Source organism: Mytilus californianus, unplaced genomic scaffold (genome assembly GCF_021869535.1).
Source record: "Mytilus californianus isolate M0D057914Y unplaced genomic scaffold, xbMytCali1.0.p SCAF_7, whole genome shotgun sequence".
In the NCBI taxonomy this organism is placed as follows: Eukaryota; Metazoa; Mollusca; class Bivalvia; order Mytilida; family Mytilidae; genus Mytilus; species Mytilus californianus.
Window position 1 is genome coordinate 18,853,168 of NW_026262723.1, and position 17,826 is coordinate 18,870,993.

Consider the following 17,826-nt stretch of genomic DNA (forward strand, 5'->3'; position numbering starts at 1 on the left):
TTTTTTTTTTTATATAATTGTAAATATTCCTAATGGATCTACGAGATTTTAACATCTGTAGACTACTGTTGTGTTATTTATTTCTGTTATATTAGTACTTTTTGGAATATAATTTACTATCATACCATTATTATAAAATTAAGTATTTTTCAGTTATATTGTATTTTTTTTATCATGTTTATACTTATGTACTTGTTAATTCACTTATCATTAATAATAGCTATACACTGCTACATGTTCTTGTGCCTATCCCTAGTCTTTTTTTTTATATGTTAGTACACTTTTGTTATTTGAATAATATGGTGTTTATGACAGATCTTCAAAGTATTTGGTTAAAACATTAACCTCTTTTTTAGAGCTTGCAATTACCTACCTACTCTCTTTTTGTATCAAATTAGCAAACGACTCCTGATATAAGATTTATCTTAATCAGTTTTCGTATAGTAACCTGAGACTATAATAGCTAGTCAGGGAACCAAAAGAGCATAAAAAATATAAGCAATGCAATATCTACAAAACATTCAAAAGTGTTAAAATTCCATATATTGACTCTTAAAAGAGTTATTGTCCTTAAATGATTATTTATGACGAAATTCAGCATTTCTTGTCATATCTTGAAAGTATATTAGATGGATGCTTTTTACAACAAAACTGTTCAGAAATACAAGATCTCAAAACGATTCATCGACTTCTTGTAAGACTATCCTTAAATGAGATTTTGGACAGATCTACAAAAATACCAATATGGTGAATCTTTTCCTTCATTTCGGGCCTTTCATAAATAACTAAACGGTATGTTTTCCCCATTGTTAAAAGCCGTACGATGACCCATAAATCCACGTTATTTGGACTTTGTTGGATAGGTGTCTCCTTCGCAATCAGACCAGATCTCCTTATTTTTATATTTAATACCAGGGAATTTTACACGAAATATTTCATTTTATAGATAATAATAATAGTAGACTAAAAATTAATCACAACATAAGAACAAAAAATTGATATATATATATACATGATATAAGCATGCAATTCAAAATTTATTCTCCTTGTCAAAACTTGATTTTTTTCTGATAATTGGGGAGGAGGGGGGGAATGATTGATCCTAAATATTATTAGTAATTCTTTATTGATTGTAGTGCCAAAAAGAAAATGTGGTATTTATAACTTAATGTGAATAAACAGTCACAAATTTTAAGAACCATCTCTTTATTCATGTGTTATTCTATAGTACCCTCTAAAACTTATTCATAAGGATGATATGCAGTTCCAAACTGAATTTCAACCTCAAATACAGGGTAAAATCTAACTTGTTGTAAAACAAAATTTTGAGAAACATCTTTTTTGGTAGGAATGTCAACGAAAACAAGTTAATTCCTAATGTCAAACTTGTTGTTAAAACTAAAGTTTGGTTCAAAATTAAAATTTTGAAAAAAAAACAATCTGTTGTTTAGCTGTTTCAATGAAAACCAATATGTGGTACTGATTTGCAATTGAAACTTGATTCCCTATGTCAAAAGTTAGGTTAACTACCATTTACAAATGGCCACTAAAACTTTATATTCGTTGAGATCACATCCGGAATTAATTCCTGGAATCCTAAATGGATACCAAAAAAAGTAAGTTGATTTGTTTGCATCAGTATCTATAAAATAGCTCTATCACACACTCAAAAATGTGCATGCGGGATCCTTGCTGACATGTCAGTTTTCTGTTTATTTCTTTTTATTTGCAGAGTGTTCTGCGTTGTACTTTTAACGAAATAATCTCTGAATAATCTTTAAAATGGTATAATGATCCTATGCATGTTTGCCTTTAGGTTTGAAAGAATTACTGATAGAGACCAGAAAGGAGAAATTCGTTTTCAAATCGGATGATATAAGACATATGAAGAAACTGTCAATGCAGTTGAAGGATGCTTTAACTACATTAGATTCAACTAATCTTTAAATATGCGTTTACATGTAGACGAGTTATCGGCATACTTCGATCAATGATCCCCTGTATGAAATTTACTAATTATCATGTTTTGCTTTGTATAGACGACTGCACTATATAATATTACCAATTTTGTTTCTAAATTTAAATAAAAATTAACAGGGATTGTATCTTATTATGACAAAGTATATTCATCACAATCAAAGTAAACTAGAAAAGTGATCACAGATACCCCGCACACGACAACTGAGAGATCATGATTTTGTTTCTGTAGCAGCATATTGTTAACTTTTTTTAGATGATGTAATGTTAACTATGGTAATAATTCAAATGTTGTGTATATGTATAAAACAAATGTATACTCACAAATATTCTTTATCCCATTTAATGCAATTCTATACGTCACGAAAATAGGGGAGTGCAATGAATGACCAGGGAAACAGACCTTACCTGGATGTTTTTGCTTTTTTCTTTATTTCAATTAGATGCATGTACTCACTTGAATGCTGATGTTAAGGTAAACAAACAAAACAGACCTCAAGTATTTATTTCAGTTTTGAAAGGAATGAAAAAGTTAATTCATATTATAAAGGGGTATAACTATTGTTAAAAATTTTAAAAGGTTTCAGAAATATTTCTGTTTTAAAACATTCTATTAAATTTCAATCATTTTAAAAAAGGAGTTCTTCATCTATTATTGGGGAACCACAAAATTTTGAATTTTTCCAGGAACAAAGTACAAATGTACCATAAATATGAAATATTAAAAAGTGAAAACGATAAAAAATGAACATAATCTGTCTTTAGTGGTCCAAAATATTCAATTCAAATTTCAATCAATTTCAAAAAAGTGTTCTCTGCTTATCATTAAGAAACCACAAAATTTTGAATTTTACACAATCAAGAACAATAACTCGCGAATGGTAAAAGTGAAAATGACGATAATCTGTTTATCTGTGTTTAGTGGTCCACAACATTCTAAATGTTTATCAATTTCCAAAAGCAGTTCTCTATCTATCATCTGGAAATCAAAGTGGGATGGATGGACATGAGGATTCATATATACCTCAAACTATGCTAAAGCTAGAGTATGAAAAATAAATGTACCTCTTTCTTTTATTATTGTATTTATCTATTTTTCTTTCTTTCATTTTTGTACTTATTTTTCATTGAAGGAAGGATAAGTAGCTATATATTAATTCTTTATATGCACATAATTTTGTAAACATTGATGATTTTTTGCTGATTGCCTTTATTATAAATACAAAAATGTTTAAAAAAAGGAGACTGTTCAATAGATTATGTTTTTATGCATTTATTCTTTATACTCAGTTATTAATGATTTTTTGAATTAAGTGTATCATTACAAGCATATTTGGTTCCTTTTAAAGATGGTTATTTCAACTTTTCACTTGTTTTAATTAATGTCAGACATTGCTGTTGAAAAATAGCCTGATTGTGGGTGTTGCAATTTTTGTTCTGTCCTGTTTGATTTTAAATAAGTGTTACAGTTATGTCAAGATATGTAAGCAATCTTGATGCTAAATATCTTTCTTTAATTGATAAAGTAATTGAATAAGCATGTTTTATGTTCTGTTTAACAGTTAAAATGACTTTCATTTTGCTGGAAATGAATTATATCATCTTTTTATATTTACCATGTTTTTTTAATGAGGCTCATGTTATATTTTGTTGACTTGTTTGTCTTTTTCCTTTCATGGTGTATATTTCTTTCTTTGTTTGTCAGTGAACATGGTCTGTACAGTTATTGTCTGAATGAGTATCAAAACGCCTGTTAGATTGACAATTGAAATATTGATAATGTTTGGGAAAAAAAATTGTATTCTACAGAGGCCTTTACCTGTAACTTAAAATTTGATTGATTGTTGGTGTTAACCTAAAAAAACACAAGAAATTGGTCAAAATCCTCATTCAAGGGGAATAACTCCTGGAAGGAGTGGACTGACAATTTTTACATCTTGTCTTGCTGATTATTTTTATTCTGTACAGTTTCTCTCTATATACAGCTATCTTCCAATTTTTTGGGCCAAATACAACATCCAATGGATTTAATGTTAAGATGTCATTAACAGTCAGAGAAAAACATGACCTTGTGCAATGCCAAAATAAAGGTATCAACGGATTGTAGAACCTTGAATGTACATTTGTGTACAATAATAATATATATAAAAATAAGGAGATGAGGTACAATTGCAAATGAGACAACTATCCACCAAAGTTCAAATAAAGTGGATGTGAGCAATTATAGGCAATTGTACAGCCTTCAACAATGAGAAAAACCCATACCATATAGTCGGCTATAACAGGCCCTGACATGAAAAATATGAAACAATTCAATTGAGAAAACTAACAAAACAATTAACGAACTAGACAAAGTGATGCCCCCGTACTCCACTCAGAAGTAACTGTATTATAACAAAGTCAATGTAGGACTCTCTTTGAGATATTATTGTGTCTTGGAGACACAAATGATGCCCCCGCAGATGCAAAGTGTTATTTTAAAATACACAAAGTTGAGCATGGGAGCACATAGGTCTATGGTTCACTGTATAGGAGTTATCCGGAAATGCTATGCCCCTCTTATGCAAGTATATACTCCAAAATTACAAAGTTCAACTATCTCCCAAAAGAGCAAATATTAACTAGATTTGCCATTGCAATAGTGGATGTCACCCTTCCCCCCATTGCCTCTAAGCGGCAGCCATTTTGAAAATTTTAAACAGTAAATGGACATATATGCATGGCTTTACATCTTTCTGTAAATTTTCAGAACATTTGGAGCATTTTTAAATTTTTACACATTTTTGCTGTTTCCATGGCAACGGCGGCCATTTTGGAAATTCCAAAGCCAGAAGTCTCATTTATACTTGCCAGTTAACATTTATATCAAGTTTTATAAAGTTTGGAGCATTTTGAAATTTTTGACATTTTTGCTGGTTTCCATGGTAACAGAGACCATTTCCAAAATTTTAATGACAGATGCCACATTGGTACATTGGAGGGAACATACCATGAAGGTTTCAATGGATTTGACCTACCATTTTAAGAGAGGAAATGCTACATTAAGGTTTTTGGATCATTTTGACCTGTTTTGCATTATTTCCATGGTAACGGCAGACATTTTTGAAATTCCAACGCTAATTTCCACATCTTCCAATGTTGCTCATCATTACTGTGAAGTTTCATTAAATTTTGAGCATTTTGATATTTTTGAAATTTTTGGTGCAGTTTCCATGGCAACATAGAAGTTCCAGTGATTGCCAAAATCATCCAAAACCAGTATATAGTGGGCATCTATATTGTATAAAAATATCGTGATTCTAAGTTTATGTATATCCAAATAATCCACCAAACTCCAAAAATTTTATTTTTTCACCTTCCTTTGGTTTCCATGGTAATGGTGGCCATTTAAAAAATTCCAAAGGTGTCGTGCATAACTAGAGTTGGTGGTCCTCATTTTGGTACCCATTCAATATAATTGGTCCATTAATCCATGAGAAAACTGGCAGACAAAAAAAGGTGGATTAATAATAATAATAACTAGATTTGTAATTGCTAGCAATAACAGATGGCACCCTTCCCCCTTTGCCAGGTGAGCGGCAGCCATTTTGAAAATTCCAAAGTCAAAGAGCGCATCTACAGATGTCTATTAACATTGTTGTAAAGTTTCATCAATTTTGGAGCATTTTGAAATTTTTGAAATTTTTTGATATTTCCATGGTAACGGGTACAATTTCCGAAATTCCAAAAACAGGTGCCACTTTAGGATATGCCATGTTACATATCCACTAAGTTCTAGAAGGTTTGATCTAACATTCTTGCAGGAAATGAAGCTTCAATGTGTTTTCCCATAGGGTCAATGTTAAACTTTCGCCCTGTTTCCATGACAATGGCGGTCATTTTGGAATTTCCTAATATTGTCACAACAACTAGGCATACCAAGGAACATTACCATGAAGTTTCATCCAGCTAGGTCTTATAATGAAAGATTTAGAATTTTGAAAATTTTTCACTATTTTGCAGTTTCCATGGAAACGGCGGCCATATTAAAAAATTCCAGACTCAGATGCACAACTTCACATGAGGGTCCTCATTATAGTATAGTTCCATTAACATTTAATCACTCAATTCTGAGAAACAGTGTGGACAAAATGTGTGGAAGAATAATAAAAATAATAAGAAAAAAAAGAACGTAGAATAACAATATGTCACCCCAACTCCGTTGAGGGTGCCATAACTAGATTTGTCATTGCAAGCAATAGCGGATGGCACCCTTCCCACATTACCACTAAACTGCAGCCATTTTGAAAATTTGAAACAGTATTTACACATAAATACATTACAACATATTTGTTTGTAAATTTTTAAGAAAGTTTTGAGCATTTTTCAATTTTTCAATTTTTTGCAGTTTCCATGGCAACGGCGGCCATTTGGGAAATTCCAAAGTCCAAAGTCTTATCTTTACTTACCATTTACCATTTATAATGAGTTTCATTAAGTTTGGAGCATTTTGAGATTTTTGGACATTTTTGCTGTTTCCATGGTAACGGTGTCCATTTCGGAAATTCCAACAACAGTTTCAACATTGACTAATATGCCATGTTATATATTCATGAAATTTGTTTCAGTTTGATCTTATTTTCCTTAAGAAAATGCTGCTTTGATGTTTTTTCCCATAGGATCAATGTTAAACTTTTCTCCAGTTTCCATGGCAATGGAAGCCATTTATAAAATTCCAAGTACTGTTGGTACCTCAGGGCACCACTGCCAACATTTACATAAACGTTCAAGAGGTTGCCTCTTATAATGAAAGATTTAGAATTTTAATTTTTTTTTACATTTTTGCAGTTTCCATGGTAACGGACTATTTTGAACCATTCCAATGTTTCTTGCACAACTTCACATGGCGATTCATATTATGGTATAGTTCCATCAACATGGGTCTGACCAATCCCGAGAAATAGCATGGACAAAATGTGTGGAAGAATAAAAATAATAAAAAGAAAAAAAAGAAACGAACAATAACAATATGTCACCCCAACTCCGTTGAGGGTGCCATAATAAAGAAACGGAGGAAAAGCAATATGTCACCCGACATTGTCGTACGGGTGACATAATAAAAATTCGTACAGGTTCCGCGGAACCCAGTGTCTCGCCTACTTTTGCTGTTAATCGCAGGCTCAACAAAAATGAGATGAGGAAAACATTTAATAAAAATATTCCTCTCGATACAATTTTTTTATTGTAAGAAGCTTCTGTCCAAGTTTGGTAAAAATCCAGGATAGTTTATGAATCTAATAAATGTTTTAAAAACTTTAACTGCAGACTGTATGTAATGTTAACTGGATGAAAAACTAAGTCCATTTATAAGTAATATACGGAAAAACAGGAAATTTTTTTTTACAAAATTTCCTTCTAGATACTAGCTTTTGATCATAAACAAGCTTCTGTCCATGTTTGGTACAAATCCAGGATAGTTTAAGAAAGTTATTAAAATTTTAAAAACTTTAACCACAGAGTGAATGTAATGTTTCCTGGCAGAAAAACTAAGTCCATTTGTAAGTAAAATACGGAAAAACGGGATTTTTTTTAAAATTTACTTCTGGATACTATCTTATGATCATAAACAAGCTTCTGTCCAAGTTTGGTAGAAATCTAGGATAGTTTGAGAAAGTTATTAAAATTTTAAAAACTTGAACCACAGAGTGAATGTTATGTTTCCTGGCAGAAAAACTAAGTCCATTTATAAGTAATATACGGAAAAACAGGAATTTATTTTTACAAAATTTACTTCTGGATACTATCTTATGATCATAAACAACCTTCTGTACAAGTTTGGTAGAAATCCAGGATAGTTTAAGAAAGTTATTAAAATTTCAAAAACTTCAACCACAGAGTGAATATTTGTGGACGCCGCCGACGGAATGTAGGATCGCTATGTCTCGCATTTTTCGACAAAAGTCGAAGGCTCAACAAAAATCAAAACCCTGACCACATGCACACCTTCAATATATGTACAAACAGCCAACAAAGTGATAACGTCCTAGCATTCAAACTGTAGGAGGAGTTATCCGGGAAAGCTATGCACCTCTTATGCAAGGAAATACTAAAAAAAATGACAAAGTTCAACTATCTCCAAAAAGAACAAATATCAATAAAAACCAAAACCCTGACCACATGCACACCTTCAATATATGTACAAACAGCCAACAAAGTGGCAACATCCTAGCATTCAAACTGTAGGAGGAGTTATCCGGAAACGCTATGCACCTCTTATGCAAGTATATACTCCAATAAAATGCTCCGCTGGGGCGCAGCTTGATACGACCACAGAGGTCGAACCCTGAACAGTTGGGGCAAGTATGGACATAACATTCAAGCTTGATACAGCACTGAATTTGGATTGTAATTAAATATTTGACACAGCATAGGTTTCTGACACAGAATAAATGTGGTCTAAGAACTTAAAAAATTTTAATTTATCTATTCAAACCATATCATTATTATTTGCTTTTATATATAAATCAGAAATAACCAATTTAAAATGGAAAATTTTAAAGAAAAAAAGGGGAAAAAAAATCCCCCCCCCCAAAAAAAAATTTTTGAACCCCCTTATGATTCATCACCCCCCAAACTCAATCCCAGCCTTCCCTTTGTGGTATGGTACCTTGCAGTACACATACATGTGATGGACTGTGAAACTAAGATCAGGAGTTTTGGAGATTAGGACTCAGATCAGGATGTTTTTAATCGACATAAATTCTGTCGTAAATGTAACCGTGTGCTGTAGAAATTGTCTGTTAAAGTGTGTTTTCTTCAACTTTCCATCCGAATGTATTATGTTTATAGTACCTTTGTACTTATAAATTTTCTCTATCTTTTTAAACTTTCAACTTGTTCAATCTAACATTCTTCTTTTTTAGTATGTTCTTTATAATTTTTTAGGTCATATCTTTCTTACCATTATTCATTGCAATCAAAACCTTTGCTTATCTATCTGCAAGTAGATCTTTTATTTTAATCTTTATGCAAGTAGATTTTTAATGCATGATAAGTAACACAATCAAACTGTAATTAAGGGTCATAGTTATTATATAAATTCCAATTTAAGCCTTGAAAGGAAGTATAGAGCCCTCAAATAATTTTCAAATTATTATTTTTTTATTTGTCCTAAAACATTTAAAATCATTTAATTACCATATTATTATGCTTATTTCTTCAATTTATATTTTATTTATATTCTTTTAAAAATTTACACTATTTAAAGGAAAGTAACTTAAAACAGGATAAATCAAGGGAAGTAACCCAACATTCATTTTAAATAAACAAAGTTTTATTACACAACGGCAGTTAGCCTGAGGTAAAAATCGTTTATTACCAGTATGTTTGACACCCAAGGTGACAAGTGAGGCCATATAATTATGCATGTTAATTGATTTACAGGTAAAATGTAACTTCAGTAATGTCAGTTACACCAGATATGTTGGGCTGAAATTTTTCATTCATGAAATATTTCATACACGGGATTTTTTTGTCTTCAACAGGAGGTCGGGAGGAGACCCCTGAAAACGGGATTATTGTACTCCCGTCGGGAGGTTCACATGTATGAACTGTACAATTTCAGAGATCCATACATTTGAACACAAGTTATTGTCTGGAAACAAGAAAAATGCTTGTTTTTTGGCCCAAAATTCCTAAACATTTAGGGCAATTACCCCAAAACTCAAACCCAGCTTTCCCTTTGTGATATGGAACCTTGCAGTACAATTTCATAAAGATCCATACACTTACACACAAGTTATTGTCCTGAAACTAGAAAAATGCTTGTTTTTTTGCCCCTTTATGGCCCCTAATTCCTCAAATTTCTAGGGAATTACCCCCAAAATCAATCCCAGCCTTCCCTTTGTGGTTTGGTACCTTGCAGTACAATTTCAGAGAGATCCATACACTTGCACACAAGTTATTGTCTGGAAACTAGAAAAATGCTTATTTTTGGCCCCTTTATGGCCCCTTATTCCTAAACGTTGTGGGCAATTACCCCCAAAATCAATTCCAGCTCTCTCTTTGTGATATGGAACCTTGTAGTACAATTTCATAAAGATCCATACACTTACACACAAGTTATTGTAAGGAAACTAGAAAAATGCTTGTTTTTTGCCCCTTTTTTGCCCCTAATTCCTAAAATTTTGAGGCAATTACCCCCAAAATCAATCCCAGCATTCCCTTTGTGATATGGAACCTTATGGTACAATGTCAGAGAGATCCATACACCTACACACAAGTTATTGTCATGAAACTAGAAAAATGCTTGTTTTTTTTCCCTTTTTGGCCCCTAATTCCTAAAATTTGGAGGCAATTACCCCCAAAATCAATCCCAGCATTCCCTTTGTGATATGGAACCTTGTGGTACAATGTCAGAGAGATCCATACACTAACACACAAGTTATGTCTGGAAGTTACAAAAATGCTTATTTTTGGCCCCTTTTTGGCCCCTAATTCCTTAACTGTTGGTACCATAACCCCCAAAATCAATCCCCACCTTCCTTTTGTGGTATTGAACCTTATGGTAAAATTTCATAGAGATCCATTCACTTAAACTAAAGTTAGAGTGTGAAAACCAATGTGTCTTCGGACGACAACGCCGGACAACGATGACGCCGGACGACGACGCCAACGTCATACCAATATACGACCACAAAATTTTTTTGCGGTCGTATAAAAATGACAAAGTTCAACTATTTCCCAAAAGAGCAAATATCAATAAAACCAAAAACCTGACCATATGCACACCTTCAACATATGTACAAACAGCCAGCAAAGTGAAAACTTCCTAGCATTCAAACTGTAGGAGGAGTTATCCGGAATAACTATATAACCATAATGGGACGGACAGACAGACCGACAGAGGGACAGAGGGACCTATAAGTTGCGGGGGCATAAAAACAAATATGACAGACATGAACCAAGGACAACCACTGAACTATAGGCTCCTGACTTGGGACAGGCACATAAAGAACATAGTTTGGTTTTAATTTACTGTTTTAAAATCATTATTTATACCGATAAAACAATATTCAAAGATCTAATCATTGTGTTGAATTAGTAGCCTTTTAGAATAAGTTTATTTAAAGGATCGATAAGTTTACCCAGAAACACATTATCATCTTCATTTAGATGAATATCATTACAAAAGAATTACATTCCTCTCTCCAAATTTGCATATTTCATTTAAGATCTGGACCAATTGTTTTCTGCTTTTTAACAATCCAAGATAGTGGAAGACATCCAATTTACCTAAATCATTTATTTTGGATTCATAAACACAATTTAACAATTTCCACTTTATTCCATTTATTTTTACTCTAATGGTTTTAGGTGTATCTTGCTTTCCATATTTTTTAATTATAGGCATACCTGAAGAAGCTTATAGCAAATATTTTATATTCAAAGCAGACTCTAATCATCACCTTTCAACCAATTGCGTTAAAGGCAAATATATAATGGCAACAATAAGCAAAAGAAATACTAACAAAACAAGTTGACACCAAATAATATTCATCTCAAATACATACATATGTAAAAATTTGTAGCTATCAAGAATAACTATAACAATAATAAATACCGGTTCAAAATATGATTACAGACCCGAATAAATATAACATAATATACAGTTGACTGAAATCCTTGCCATTACATTCTATGCTAGCTACATTTTTGTACTACCAGAATCAAACTTTCTGTACTTTTTTACTTTCAGAACATAAATTCTCTCTTCATATTAATTTTGATGCCTTACATCTTAATCTTCATTCTTACCTAAAAATTTGTGTTTATTTTTAAATTTGGGTAAAGAAATTATTATTTTTTCAATGTGGATTCCACATTATTCATGAGATATCAATTTTCATTGATTTCATGGGTACAAATGGACCACAACTTAATGTTCAAGGAAGTACACATTTTTTTAGGCTTGCATAAGACTCTTGCAAAACCACAAAATGAAGTATCCACAAAAGTACAATTCTTCCTTAATCCAGGAAAATTGGTACGGACTAGAATAAATGAATCCACAATATATAAGGTACCTTGGTTAAATTAAAAAACATGTTCATAAAATAGATATGAAGATGGGTCCAAAACTTACTGCTATGATTTCAAAGCGCTTGGGATGTATGAAATTTATAACGTGTTGTTTTCATTTTTTGAGCAAGATATAAAAATAAGGAGATGTGGTATGATTGCCAATGAGACAACTATCCACAAGAGTCCAAATGATGTAGATGTATACAACTATGAGTCACAGCATGACCTTCAACAATGTATATCCCATACCGTAAAGACAGGTTTAAAAGACCCTACATGAAAAAATTTAAACAATTTTCTCCACATTTTGTAACGCCTCTCAATTTTCCTAAACTTTGCATAAAACATTTCACACAATAACTGTAATATTACTCCATAATTTACATTATGATTATTATAAAGTGTTTTAAAATTCTCCTTATTTCTAATACATTTCATACTTTTAGAATTTTTCTTCCCATGTGAAAATTGTAGAGACACCAATTTCTTCCCATGTGAAAATTGTAAAGACACCAATTTCTTCCCATGTGAAAATTGTAGAGACACCAATTTCTTCCCATGTGAAAAATCTCGAAACATAAATCATTTTCCTAAATAAAAAAATGTAGACACTTATTTCTTCCCATATAAAAAATCTAGAGACAGCAAAAATTCTTAGGACAAGGAAAAAAGAATGATTCTGGGCTTTACATTTTTTGTGTGTTTCTTTGGTAAGAAAAGTTTACCATTTTTATTTAGTAATAAAAATTGACTGTGTTCTTTGGCAATTAAAGGTCACAATGATATAGTTTGTTCACTAAATTGTCAAAGATACAGATACCTAAAGGAAATAGAAGAAATGCTGAGACAGATGGACATACTGATCATTCCAATGGACATGAGAACATTTCTAGCACCACAAAGGAGAGAGACATACAAAAGGACAGCACACATTGAAGGTGAATTCATAGCAGGTATAGAGGGATTCAAAATTTAATTAACCCTGAACCTAATCTTCACCTTAACAAGTATCTGACTGTGCCATAAGAAATAAACTGCTTCGCTGAGCGCAGCTGGATACGCCCGCAGAGGTTCAACCCTGAAAAGTTGGGGCAAAAATGGACACAATATTCAAGCTTGATACAGGTCTGAATTTGGATTGTAATTAAATACTTGACACATTTTAGGTTTCTGAATTTGGATTGTAATTAAATACTTGACATATTATAATATTCTCAATTTTATATCAGAAATTTATAAAAAAAACTAAAGGGAGGTTATCTTAATAGATATAAATCAGTCATCAAAGTTTAATGATAACTGCTCTAAGCACTTTAAGGATATTGTCCAAAAACTTGAAAATCACCCCTTTTTTTATAAATAAAATCTTATAACTCGGAAACGTAAAATCTAAAATTTATAAAAATCAAAAGGGAGCTTACAACAATAGATATAAACAATTTACCAAAGTTTCATCAAAAATGCTGAAAGCAATTTTGAGTTCTTGTCCGAAAAACTGGAAAATCCCTTTTTTGTAATGAATAAAACCCCATAAATCGTAAACGTATAGTCTAAAATTTATAAAAATCAAAAGGGAGCTCATGTCGATAGTAATAAACAATTCACCAAAGTTTCTTGCAAATTGGTGAAATTGTTTTTGAGTTATTGTCCGAAAACTGGAAAATCCCCCCTTTTTTAATGAATAAAACCCAGAAACTCAGAACGGTTAATCCAAAATTTATAAAAAATGAAAGTGAGCTCACTTCAATAGATATAAACAATTCACCAAAGTTTCATGCATATTGGTTAAAGTGTTTTTGAGTTAATGTCCGAAAACTGGAAAATCCCCCTTTTTTAATTGAAAAAAAACCCAATACTAGGAAACTGAAAATCTAAAATTTATAAAAAACGAAAGGGAGCTCAGGTCAATAGATATAAACATTTCATTAAAGTTTCATGCGAATTGGTTAAAGTGTTTTTGAGTTATTGTCCAACATGTTGACGACGGACGGACGGACAGACGGACGGGACGGACAACGGTATACCATAATACGTCCCGTAAACGGGCGTATAAAAAGGTTAACATCCAGAGACAAGTCATGTTAGTTTTAACCTTAGAACCAGGACGAGGAGGCAAGAACAACAATGATTTGGAGTTTAAAATGAACATAATTCAAATCAATAGCAGGAATTATGGCTCCATTTTATCATTTGTTTCCAAAATTAAATAAAACACTACCGGTACATTAATCAAACCAAAAAAGTATGTACTTCTGTGATGAAAGACATATACAACAATAACCTGGTAGAAAACTGAGGAGATTGGTAACAAATAAACAGTGTGAGATCCAGGCTCACTGCTTACCAGTAACCTATAGGTATACAGTAAATAAACTGTGGAAATAAACAGTTTGAGATCCTGGCTCACTGTTAACCAGTAACCTATATATAGGTATACAGTAAATAAACTGTGGAAATAGCTAATAAATAAAAAGCGTGTGATCCTGGCTCAGTGCTTGATAGTAGAGTCAGGCAGATTACAATGATATGTTACTGTTTAAAAAATATATATGAATGATGCATTATGGCATAGCATAATTTGATAGGAAATAATTAGCTTGCCACATTGAAAATAACTTTCAAATATTTTAAAAAATCAATAATAATTAAAGTTAAAAAATATAAACATAACCAATCACTTTACATTGTTGATCAACTTTTATATTTAAATATTTATTATTTACACCATTCTCAAGTGCAGTCATGCTAAAAAAGACATACACCCACATAAATTATAAAGACAATTGCCATGTTTTGTAATGGAAAACCCTAAAAATATTCTCATTAGAAAAACAATTTTTTGGGGTTGACAAGAAAAATTTAATTCGATGTTACTTAATTGGGTACAACATGTGGATGGACAGAACAAATGAATGACTAGATGTATGAACAAAGAGAAAAAAAGATCACAATATATACTGACTCCTGCCTCATTTAACAATAATTATCACAATAAGTTCTTAAATTATAGAAATATACAAAGTACCATCTGGAACAATTTTACGTATCTTGGAATCCAATGTGGTCCAAATGACACCAGGTTCATTAGGAGTAAACATATCATTACAATATTTATTTTAGCATTGAATTTTTTTTTCAAGTTTTTTTAATTTATCACACAGAGCAAACAAATGGCCACAGTAAAAGGCCATAACACAGTGTAGACATTAAAGCACCAGTTTATTATCAAATAACAAGAGAGGATGTTCTTTTATGATCTTTCTTATCATCCTCATCATGATCACCAGCATGTTCATCTAACTGCCTTTTAGCAAATTCTATAAACACCTGAAAGAAGATAAAAAGTCTAAGTCTAAATACAAGAAAACAATATCAAATTATGTTTTTAAGAAATAAAATAGTAGTCTATTTATAGTAAATCACAAGTAGGATCTTTAAATCTGTATTTAAAACAAATAACTCATCATCATGCTACATTCTTCATTATATTTTTTTATATATTGTAACAGATATCAGGTATCTTAGTTTCTAAGGTAATGGGGGAAAAAAGGATACAATCTTACAAAGTCAAAGCATTTCTCATGAAATCCTTGCTTCCCAATAAACCAAACAAGGTCCTTAATATAAAATGTATATTTCTAGGACAAACTGATTGGCTCTGCCATATACATATACATAGAATTTGGATGTCCAAGTACTGGTAATTTCCTCCCTCCTTTATTAAAAAAAAAACAACATTTCCCAGAAAAATTGAATGACTCTGTCTAAAACATTTTACTCTTTGATCAGGTTGTTGTCTCTTTGACACATTCCCCGTTTCCATTCTCAATTTTCTATGAAATCTTGAGGTCCAAATAGAGGTTCTATCCTCCCTCTTTTATAAGGAAGTATATTTCTTAGACAAACTGAAGGGCTTTATATTATACTTGAATATCTATACATAAGGTATGTAAGGTATTTACCTGTTCTAACGTAGACTGACTGAAACTGTACTCTTCCATTCCATGGTGACGCTTACCTGAAATATAAATGGTCATTGATAAAAAGAAAAAGTTCTACAGCCTTTTCATCTTTGAATTATTAAATAGTTTATAAGTTCTGTTTTGCAAATCTATTGTTTTCACTAAATCATTTTAAAATATCAAATGTGAAGGAGATAAAAACAGAAAAACTTCAATGTCCAAGAATTTTTTCCATGCTCTCCCAGTGTCCAATACACCTTATTGCTATTTGTTCGCCATTACTGATTTCAAATACATTCCCATTACTATTTGACATAAGAAAAAATGTCTGACACCACAATGAAAGATCCTAAATTTAATTTAAAATTTTGCTAACAGTGAGAGTATTCACAAATTATAGTTTTATAAATACAAGTATATTGTATGTGTAATACGATCAATGGCAATCATGCTGTATTAGCCATCTATGATGAATTTGATATCAGTTACGGGAGCAAAGGCTTTATCAAACCCCTAATCTGTACGATGCCATGTCATGTGAAAAACATCTACCTGAGGTATATAATAAAGTGACTTTTTCAATATCACACATCATATCAACCCTCAACCAGTGTAATCCTTGAGCAGAGCTCTTGAGATTATATTGGCATCTCCCGTTCATAGGGGTGTGATCTTGAAAAGACAAATGATATTCTGTATTGATGATCTTGATGTAAGATGAAGCCTAGATCAATTTAAATAATAAATGTCAAAAAGTCTATTGTGGTAGAGGAAAAATATATCCGATCAATTATTCTTAAAAAGACAATATATGAAGAAAAAATAAAGGCACATCTTCAAAAATGAATATTATGTAAAATAATGCAAAACTTGTAACAAATTCTTGTATATTTACCTTCTTCAAGTGAGGCAAAGACATTAGCTAATGACGGAACATCTGTCTTCGGTACTTTGAACTGGGCATAAGTTCCAAATTTCTCTAATGTTACGGCATTTGGAAAAAGAGACACAACATAGTTTTGTAACTCCTGTAATCGGTGAGCTTGTTCTTCGTCAGTGATGTCTTCTATTCTAAGTTTGACTTCCAATAAATATCCACTACTATATTTGTTCTTCAAGTGTTGAGTTGCACCTATACATCTGTTAACACATTCAAACATTTATTTTTAGTAACAAATGAATCTGAATATATACATCTGTGCATTGAGTGCATAGTTCATTCATCCGCAAATCAGTGAGAATAAATAGATAAAATACATGGTATTTTTTTAAATTTTGCACAAAACAATGGGAAGATTTCATGAATACCAGAGTTTAAAATATTTCTTTATTATTTATGATTAAAGTCCAATAACTCTAGAATGACTGATAAAATACTAAAGGAACTACAAGCACATCTCAAAATATTGTACCCACATCCCATATGAATTAGTGGCACAGTCTATGATTTATTTGAGGAAATCCAATCAATAATGTCTGATTAAAAACCAAATATGAGATGCATAATGATAAAATATGGTTATAAGATATAAGATTCTGCTAAAGTTTCAAGAAATTCTAATACAGTGGATTCATTTATTTTCGTGGGTAGAAATTTTTGTTGATTGAGGAAAATTTGTATTTTAGTGGATATTTGATTTCATGGTTTTGACAAAGTCTACATACAAGCCTATAAAAAATTTATACTTCATAGAACAGTTTAATTCGTGGTTTGTGTATAACAACTAAATCCATGAAAACTGTTACCCCATGAATAATAAATGAATCCACAGTAAGGAGTTTAGGAGTTGAGTATACAAAATGGGTACCCCAGATGATAAAACAA

The 17,826-nt window shown here is 31.6% G+C and overlaps 1 protein-coding gene across 1 annotated transcript in view; it reads right to left on the reverse strand.

Moving 5' to 3' along the window:
- Window positions 1–11,490: 11,490 nt before the first annotated feature.
- Window positions 11,491–17,826, reverse strand: part of LOC127709898 (cholesterol transporter ABCA5-like) — a 62,833-nt gene continuing 56,497 nt past the window's right edge. The window contains exons 31-33 of the mRNA XM_052215582.1: window positions 16,897–17,141; window positions 16,002–16,057; window positions 11,491–15,366 (exon numbers count right to left, since the gene is read on the reverse strand). Of these exons, the coding sequence (XP_052071542.1) occupies window positions 15,265–15,366; window positions 16,002–16,057; window positions 16,897–17,141 (403 nt within the window). The 3' untranslated portion in view covers window positions 11,491–15,264. The remainder of the gene's footprint in view (window positions 15,367–16,001; window positions 16,058–16,896; window positions 17,142–17,826) is intronic.